This window comes from Zeus faber (genome assembly GCF_960531495.2).
Source record: "Zeus faber genome assembly, chromosome: 1".
Lineage (NCBI taxonomy): Eukaryota > Metazoa > Chordata > Actinopteri > Zeiformes > Zeidae > Zeus > Zeus faber.
In genome coordinates, this window is record NC_137193.1 from 38,414,111 (window position 1) to 38,424,119 (window position 10,009).

At 45.2% G+C, this 10,009-nt stretch overlaps 1 protein-coding gene across 1 annotated transcript in view; it reads right to left on the reverse strand.

Moving 5' to 3' along the window:
• Positions 1-4,267: 4,267 nt before the first annotated feature.
• Positions 4,268-10,009, reverse strand: part of dab1a (DAB adaptor protein 1a) — a gene marked incomplete at both ends in the record, with an annotated part of 74,500 nt that continues 68,758 nt past the window's right edge. Inside the window, one exon of the mRNA XM_080016978.1 lies at positions 4,268-4,315. Within this exon, the coding sequence (XP_079873104.1) occupies positions 4,268-4,315 (48 nt within the window). The remainder of the gene's footprint in view (positions 4,316-10,009) is intronic.

Consider the following 10,009-nt stretch of genomic DNA (forward strand, 5'->3'; position numbering starts at 1 on the left):
ATTTGATTTATTTAGTAAAGGAGGACGACAACGCCTCATCTAACATGGGGTTATAGAAGAATACAAGGTCTTCATTGAACCTTTATATGGAATTGGACGATGACGTGACAAAGCGTCCCATTCGTCTCAACTTTGGAACGTTGGCGTGTCGGTGAATCACGAAGCACGAGATTTTGGTCAAATGTTGTCGGTTGTTCACTAATTTCTGCTCAGTATGTGGACCGATTTGAACTAAACTTGAACCATGAGATGTTTGCGACGTCCTGGTTCTAAAGACACCTCACTCGTGTCCGTTCTTTCTGCCATTGTCTTATTCCGGACACATTTGCCCAGAAATTCCGAGTATAATGATAATCCGAGCAATAACAAAAGGGGATCATTCCTACGGGATGGACCCCAAATAAAAATAGGCTGCAGTGGACCCCTAATAAATATACAACTATAACATGAAGTGTAGAAGGGGACCTGCATTCATTCCGGTGATTAAAAGTTCAGATTTATTGCCCTGATGTTTTCTCCACTGGATGCTGCCGCTAATGTGTCCCGGCCCACAAAAAGATGCATTAAGAGCTGCACACAAGAATTGATACCTAATGCATTTTGCAGTTATTCAGCTGTAATTGTACTGTTTATTTTCTACAGGTGCTGAAGTGACAGAGTCAACCATAATTAAACATAACCATCAACAAGCTAATATCTCAAAATGACCATTTTTAATTCTAATGCAAACATTCGAACCAACCCTAACTCAAGATTGAACTATTTCTAACCCTAATACGTTACCATACCAAATCATACCCCAATCTGAAGCACAACCACCTTCCCTGACACCTCATAAGATAAATAAATATATAGAAAAGTAGTGAAAGTCCTTGTTTGGTAGTTGGGCATTAATAAAGCTTAAAAGACATTATGCATTGGAGGCAGACGGGGCCGCGGGGAGGAAGTGACAGGCCATTAAAGCAGAGTTAAATTACAGCAAAGTGGAGCAGCCGCCTGGCTTCCATACAGCAGGGTCACCTCTGTAGGCACACACCATTAGTCTCTTTCTCTCTCTCTCTCTCTCCCTCACACACACAACATAAATACAACACTGTCCATTTGAGATGTGTTTATTTGTAACAGTAATACATGGTGGAATACGTAAATCAAGAGAGAACGAAAGAAAAAGATCATCTAAAAACCCACTTCAGAATGTATCGTATTCATAAAGATAAAAATAATGCATCAATTTACATTAAGAAACAGTTAGCTGAGGTAAAGTTAAAATAGGTCTAGAAATGTTATGCACTCAAACAGCAATGTTTCCCTTTTAATTGAATTACTTTGCTCGTCTTCTAGTCATCGGAATTTAATCAAGTTAATCGACACCTTAGTCTAAAAGAAAAGAGAGAGAGGGAGAGTTCTGGGATGAGATGGGGACTCTGGCCATAAAATAGGGAGTCATTGGCATCACGGTTGATGGGGTTTAAGCGGAGGCTGCCGCAGCCTGGACGGACACACAGACGGCGCTTTGGCAACCTGACAGAGAGATGGACAGCGTGCACGACGACTCACACATTCACTACACAGGCCACCGTGCACGAGCGGAGGGGACGGATGGGGATGAGGGCGGGGTCGGGGGTTGGTTTAACGCAGCTGGGTCCGGAGAACGGAGGCCAACGGGACGACAGGGAACGTCGGTCTTGCGGAAGGACAAGCGGGATTCAGGACAAAGTGAAGACACAGAAGCTTGAAGAATGGCAGAACGAGGTGAAGGTAAAGGAGGATGAAGATGATGTTATGGATCCTCTGATACCACCGGGGATCCTCAGTGGACACAGAAACAATTTGGTCCACAACTTTTGCAAAACAGCACAGTCTTTGTACTCGTTTGGCCTCCTTAAAACATAAAGATTAACATAGAGTGATATTTCATTCATTAGAGACATTTAGGTAATGGATAATGTGCAGCCAGCCGGTCATTAATCACAAAATAACCCCCGGCAGGTTGATCAGGTCTGGTAGCGCTCTTCAGGGGGTTATTTTGTGATACTGACTGGCTGGCTGCACATTATCCTGATTATCACACGGCTACTTTCTGAATAAATGAATACATTGACACGGGAAAGTGATTTACAATTAGTTTATGATGATGATTTTATTTCTAGTTTAAGAGAAAATAGTACATAACAACGGAGCTGCGGCAACAGCGCAAACCACCCATAAAACGCTTTCCCTTACATATGATGAATGTTTACGGTTATTAATCTCAAATTTGACATTTCCATTGATCCTGAAATAAGTCCACATTCATCTCTTCACGTCCTCCATTGTAGTTTCTCTGTAGTGTCACAAGACGGCACCACTAGATCGTTATCATTACCATGTAGGTGGAGTGACAATACGAGGGACGTGACGCCAGGATGAGTGGTTGCCCGTGACAACGGTCATTATTAACAGATCGCCGTTCATTATTCAGAAATAACTGACGCCTGATTGTCACTCTTGACCAATCAGAACGGAGTGTTCCATGAAGACACAGTGTAGAACAAGCGTCAGATGTCTCTAACATTGTTTTTCTTCCGAACCGATTCTGATGTGTTTGATGAAGCTTTCGGTTTCAGATTCTTGTACTGAGGTTGTTTTTTGTAGGATACTGAGGGATGGTGCTGTACTTCAGAATGTGATGAATGTGCATGGCTGGTTATACTACAGAGGAACATTGGGTTGTGGTCACAGTACACAGTGATTGAGGCGGCAACAAAAGACACTGCACCGGGTTGCCAGGTGGGAGGAACAGAGGAACACAGTTGTGCACGGTATGTGAGCAAAGCCAATGGAGAATGGTTAAAAACAAACAAGTCACAGTTGTAGTTAGGTCCTCAAGGGGACTGGAACCAGTGACCACATGGGGTTAGTGCTAGAACGAGAACAGAACGAGCGTCATGGAGGGAAGGTCATAGAAAGTATGAGAAGAGAAGGAATGTCGGTATTGCTCGGGTAAAGTCTAGAAGTTTGCATAACTGAAGTCTTCCTATTTTATGGCACAGAGGTCCGTCGGACGAAACGCTGTTATTTATTATTTACAAAATGTGTTTGGCAATCCAGCGCTCCGACCCCTTGAAGCCGCGACGACGCTAGAACTCCAGTAGAGCTGAACCCCGGTGGCTTACAAAATAAAAATTCAAATTTTCAATTTTAGTTCAGTATGTTTTTTTTTTTTTTTTTTGTTTTTTTGAGTCATTGTACAAAAGCTATAGAGAGTGAACAGTTCAATCACAGATTCTGTTTGACTTGAGTCCAGATCTCCACAGTCAGTTCTGTCGCTCTGCGAGTCCGTGCGACAGGAGGACGTTTGGCAAATCAGTGTGTGTGTGTGTGTTGGAAAGGGATATCTTGATTTGTGTGCATATGTGAGTGTGTGAGTGTGTGTCCTATTCTGTATGTTTGTGTGTTAGTATATTAGTGTGTTCATTATAATGGCTCATTGCCCGATATGTGTGCTTGTGTGTGTGCAAATTTGTGTGTATGTGTATGTGTGTGTGTGTGTGTGTGTGTGTGTGTGTGTGTGTGTGTGTGTGTGAGCTGCTCGGGTAGAGTCTGGTTCTCCGTGGTCCAGCAGACGCTCACACTTGAATTCAGGTAAAAAAAACCCACCCAGATCCAATCAGATGCAGGATCCCGGAGCGGCTTCATCCTGACTGGCTCGTTCACCGTCTGGCTCCGCCCACTCAACCTCCCCCGCTGCGGGAGTTGGTCCGGTCCGTTCACACAGGAAGATCAGTGCTCTAATTCCAACTGGTGGATTGGCATGTGTGTGTGTGTACACACACACACATGCATGTGCACGGGGGAGTGTGTGTGTGTGTGTGTGTGAGGCGTTTGATCCAGTCCTTCCTCAACAGGTTTTGGGCGGAGATGAAAAAGTAGAGGAGAGGAGGAGCTAGGAAAGGAGAAGAAGGGCAAAAGGAGAGAAGGAGAGAAGAGGAGAGTGAGGAAAAGATGAGAGGGGAAGAAGAGAGGAGCGCAGAGGAGAGGAGGATGTTTAAGAGTGATTGATATGCGTCTCTCTCTCGCTCTCTCTCTCTCTCCATTGAGGGAGAGAGAGAGAAGGCCACAGAGGAGGAGAGAAAGGATGGAGCAGGGTGCAGAAGCTTCTTCAGGGAGGTTGTTTGCCAGAATTCACACACACGCACGCACACGCACACAAACACACAACCACACACAGCTGAGGTTCTTCTCCAGTGCTGGTCGTCGTTCTGTTCTTCCTGTCTTTTCTTTCTCTTTATTTCTTGCTTTTGTTGATCTGGGCGTAGAGCGGATCTTTCCCCTTCTGTGCAGAAAAAAACCCACCCCAAAAACAGAAACAACATCATGAGTTAGAACCTTTAGACGTCAGAGCTTCCTCACCTGACGATACACGGAGCAGGGTTCTGAGCGTGGAGACGATCACGGAATGGACATGCATGCTGCTGATGGGGAAAAAAAAGTTCTGAAACACGCTTACATGATCATTTTTTAAATGTTATTATTTACTAAAGGATCTGTGTGTGATCAATGAAAAAGCACTGTTTGGCATTTTCAAGGGAACGATTGAAGGTGTCTCCTGTCCTGTCCTGTTTTTTCAGGACACCAGGTGGCAGCAGAACACCACAGTGGAGAGCAGAACAGCAGTTTGTATATCAGTCAATTGATGCTGTGTGTGTGTGTGTGTGTGTGTGTGTGTGTGTGTGTGTGTGTGTGTGTGTGTGTGAGTTTGTGTGTGTGCCCACGCATGTGTCACAGTGTAAGTAAGGAAGCACCAATGATTCAGTATTTGTAAAAGCTGTTCCTGTGTCTCCCTCTTTTCCTGACCAATATGAATCACTGGTATAAAAAACAGATGTGACTGATGCAGTGAATAGTCTGAAGCACTCACACACAATGTGTGAGTGCAGACTGCAGACTGCAGGGGCTTTACTTTACAGGGGCTTCCCATCTCTATGAAGACACAATTCTTGACATCAACTGTCCCTCTGTATCCAAGTTCCAAACTCCGGCTGGTTTACTCCAATTCTCCACCTTCAGTGGTCGCCGAGTGCCACCACCACTAGGGGGTCTCAGAAGTCATTCTTCCTAGTCTTCTCAACCCTTCTCATCCCCGGCACCTCAAGATTGGAACAAGCTTCCCCCTATTGTCAGAATGGCTGGATCCATCTCCCACTGAAGATCCATCCCAACACCCTCTCTGGGTCTTGAACCCTGAGGTCTAGAATCCTCACTTGTTTCTGTGAGCTACAAGCAAGAAGTTAATCACGAAACAATAGAACAAGCCGTTTGTTATCCACATAGAAAACTGCAACTTGAGAGGGTTAATGGGACCAGGGTTGGGAGAAAATCAGCAGAAGCAGGAGAATCCTTCAGGCTGGTGGGACATTTAGCTGCAGCTGGAGCTGCAGGGCACGCCGGGGCCTGACAGTCAGCAGAAAGAAGCTGCCAGAGAGCGATGACTGAGGCAGAGCGAGAGCGGCCATGACAGCCAGCACAGACCCACACCGCAGCCCTGTCAGTCCACATCAGCCCCGCGCCGTGCAGGGATGGGCGGTGGTGGTGGTGGGGAGGGGGGTGGGCGGAGGGGAGAGGGAGGGATTGGTAATGGTGGGGGCGGGGGGGTGGAGGAATGGGTGGCGGTGGGGGAGGCGAGTGTAGGGATACAAGGTGGTGGTGGTGGTGGTGGTGGTGGTGGTGGTGGGGGCACCAGGCCGGAGCATGAATCAGAGCGCTGGCAAAACACCAGTGTGATGCGCCAAACATCTGACCTTGAGGCTGCATGGCCTCATAATGGATGTCACACACTGACGCCTGGAAGACAAACTGAAGTTTTATATCCTGTTACGTCTTTATTTAGAAGAATTTAACAACGGAATGACGAAAATCTTGGATTCCTCATAAACTGCCTTAGTAATTGTCATTATTATTTTCATGCTGATATAACAATTATAATAATAATCATAATAATAATAATAGTAATAATAATAATAACAAATATAGCTGCAGTCAGCAATACACAGAGTTCATTCTCGACACCAATTATACATTTTCTAGTTCCCATGGAACGTAGCATCAGTTTGTGCTGTCGCTCGTCCATCGTGCATCAGCTATATCCTAACAATTAGAAGGTGGATGTCTACTACCTGTAGTGCACAGAGTCCTGCCTCACTGTGTCTCTGTGGAAGACACCGTTTCCAGCAACACGGTTCCATTGAAATGGATTAAACACTGCATTTCCCTCAGAGACATTTCATCAACTTTTTGAACTTTCGGGACTAAAATATACTCGATGTGTGTACACTGTGTGTTCGTAGCCACAACCGGCACATATATAACAAATTGGATGATGATGTCACAAAGTGTCTCCACAAACTCATCTCGCGCCACCGCTCGACGGAGGTTTTTGAACATTGGACATCGGTGATGCACAAACATTTGGCTACTTCTGGTTCAATCCCTTCGGTTTTCAACTGATGTCTGCTTCGTATGTGGATCAATTTGGATTAAACTTGAACCACAAGATGTCTATGACGTCCCGGTTCTAACGAGACCTCAATTATGTCTATAGCTGCAGTGGTTGTTCTGTTCCAGACACTTTTAGCCCAAACAGTGCAAAGGAGAAGTAAAATAAAAAAAATCAGAACAATAACATCCCTACGGGATAGTAGTAATAATAATAATAATAATGGATATTATTATTATTACTTTAATTATTATTAATATTATATCAACGTAAAAATAATCTATGGGTCAAAATGCATTACAACATTTTGACGATGATTTTGTAAGATTGAGCTGCTGTTAGTGGTCGTGTATTGATGTTTGTTGATTCTTGTGTTGAGTGTGTTTGATATGTGTGTGTGTGTGTGTGTGTGTATGCACAGCAGAAGGTTGGATGTTTGTTTGAGTGTATATTTTGTGTATGCGCTTTTATTTGCATCCATGTGTAGGTGTGTGTGTGTGTTTATGTGGGTCGATGTGTTTGTGTGTATCTATGTGCGTGTTTCAAGTTTATTTATATGTCTGTGTATATGTGTGTACTTGCCTGTGTGTACACGGTTTCTGAATATGTACTCATGTATGTGTGTGTGTGTGTGTGTGTCTGGGCGGCTCGGAGTGAAGAGAAGGTTTTTCCGGGCGATCGCATCGCGACCGGCGAGCGCTCTCGGCCTCGGCTGTGAAATGCTCCGTTTCCATGGTTCACTGAGCAATCCCACAATGCTCCACTGCAACATCCTGCCCAGGGCCCGTGGCGAGCACACACACACACACACACACACACACGCAGGGGTATACGCACACACCCCTTTGGCTCGGACACAAGCACAGGTGGCCGAAGCCGTTGCAGGTGTGTTAGACTGGGAATAACTGGAGCTGCTTCCAAATGTAATACTTATCTACGAGGGACAAGGTGGAGATAAAAACTGAAAATGAAAGTATTTTGTATTTCTGTTTTGGTCATATGAAAGCAGAGATTTGGCTGGGTTAAATACATAAATCTGTACTCTGGTACAACTCAATTCTATCGTTTCAATTTCTGAATTGAATGATTGATATTGGAACATAGATATTATGTTCTATAGTCTATAGTATAGTATAGTATAGTATAGTAAAGTATAGTATAGTATAGTAAAGTATAGTATAGTAAAGTATAGTATAGTCGAAAAATGTATTGAGATATTTAATTTCTGTATTAGACTGACTTTGTTCAGATAGTATAACAACATATACTGTATATACAGTATATAGCTATTCTCATTATATTTAAAATATTGTAAATGTCAAGGAGTAGCAGGTATGTGTGTTTTCTTTGACTGTTTTGCATATTCCTCTTTCAAATGAGTTTTGGAGCGGCCAACAAAATGGCTGACGACCTAGTTAGTCCACTACGTCGTGAACAAGTGATCCAGTTTGGAAGCAGGCTGGTGGTAGTGCACAGGTGTGGCTGGTGTGTGTGTGTGTGTGTGTGTGTGTGTGTGTGTGTGTGTGTGTGTGTGTGTGTGTGTGTGTGTGTGTGTGTGTGTGTGTGTGTGTAAAATCAGCGCTTGGAAAGGTCTCTAAAGTAGTTGTGATTGAGCAAGTAAACACCATATGGGAGCGTCTTCTTTGGACGGAGACCAAAGCGGCCGACGGTCCTCCTACTACAGACGAGACAAATCGCCCGTCGCTCGGCAGCCAAACACGCTTCCTCTTCCTCTTCCCAACCCAGCCGCCCAGCTCCTCTTCCTCCTCTCCCATTTAGCGTTCAGATGGGAGAGGAGGAAGAGAAGCTGCCCCTTTTCCTCCCGCTCTGCTGCTGGGAGGACAGGGAGGCATCTGGGGATTTAATTAACGCCAATTACGTCCGGGCAGTCATTAATCCTGGCACCTCGGCATTAACTGATGAAAAGATAATCATTAAATTTTTCCCCGCGTGGGAATGACTGCCAGCAGCTATTATTAAGGAGCTGCAGTCTGGAATCCTGCATGTGTGTGTGTGTGTGTGGGGGGGGGGGGGGGGGGGGGGCGAGCAGCCAAGGTTGGGATACTGGGATCAAAATGGCCGCCTTCCTGTTTCTGTGTGTTTGTACATAAATAACGCCCAGGGGTTGCGTGTGTGTGTGTGTGTGTGTGTGTGTGTGTGTGTGTGTGTGTGTGTGTGTGTGTGTGTGCGTGTGCGTGTGCGTGCGCGTGCGCGTGCGCGTGCACGTTGACTCATCTCCATAAGAAACTTCCAGTCTATGTGCACGACGCTGGCTATCGGAAGACGCTTGGCGAGGCCCCGGGGTTTCAGAGCTGCTGAGGAGTCTCAACACTTTCAGAGTCACTGAACCTGCAAAATGCCTGGATCTGCAGCGTCTCCGGAAAATCGCGCACACGTGGCATGTTGCGCAGGGCAACAATAATAACACCGGCACATCACTCATCTTTAACCTAAATATCAAGAGTCTGGATGTTGGGGAATCCAATATGGCGGCTGGTATGTGCCGATTACAGCTAGAGTATGGGAGACAGTAGCTCCGGAGGAAAAGTGGTTGTCTGGCAACAGGTGTCCGTGAGCAAGGCGCCTAGCCCTCAGAGCTCCCGCACTGCGTGTCTCCTTGCACGGCTGACACGGCCATCGGTGTGTGAATGTGAGGCACGTAACATGTGGCCTTGAGTGGCCTTTGTGGCGAGAAAAGCGCTACGAAAACGCAGTCCATTTTATTGAGGCTTGCAAACCCCTCTATCCCTGCTGCCGTCGGGTTTAGTGAAGAGCACAGGTTCTCCACAGCGTCCCGCACATGTTAATCGCGCGTCAACCAACAAGTTCCACGCCAGCAGGGAATCGCGGGATAACATCTTCACTGGGATAAGGAGCATAACTGCAATATCAGTGTCTATGTAAACACCGTTTTTAGAAGTGCACACAGAGCGGTGCGATATCGTTTCGTCGAGTCGATGTGTTCAACAAACAATGAACGTACGTGCACAAACAAAAACTCAAAACAAGCAAACACTACAGTATGAATTGAACAGCCAAATACACAGGAACGGATCTGACGCCAACAGCTGGCGAACACATGACACGACAGCAGGCGGATATAGGGTCAGAGAGACACATTCAAGGACACAAAGAGGTCGACAGCAAGGAGGACTAAGGAGTGACAGGAACGAGACGCAAGGGAAGAGGGAGAAGAAGAAGAAAAAGAAGAAGAAGAAGAAGACTTCCATCACTCCTTCACTAGGTAGTGCACTATCTAGAAGGCCAGTGTTGGTCCAAGCGTTAAGTATGTAATATATTCCACAGTTTCAAATTTGTTATCGACTTATCCTTTAAAAAGTAAACTTTTAATAATGTTCTTATTGTCAACGTAGCCTGTACAAAGACCAAAGTCTACAATGCATGTCTCCTTCTCCATACTCTGACAGTTTCCTACCCTTCCCCAATTAGTTTGGAATGAAAGCTAAAATTATTAATTTGAGCTCACAAAGACTTTTTTTTTTTTTATCCTTAAGTAACATCAACGGTATTGTC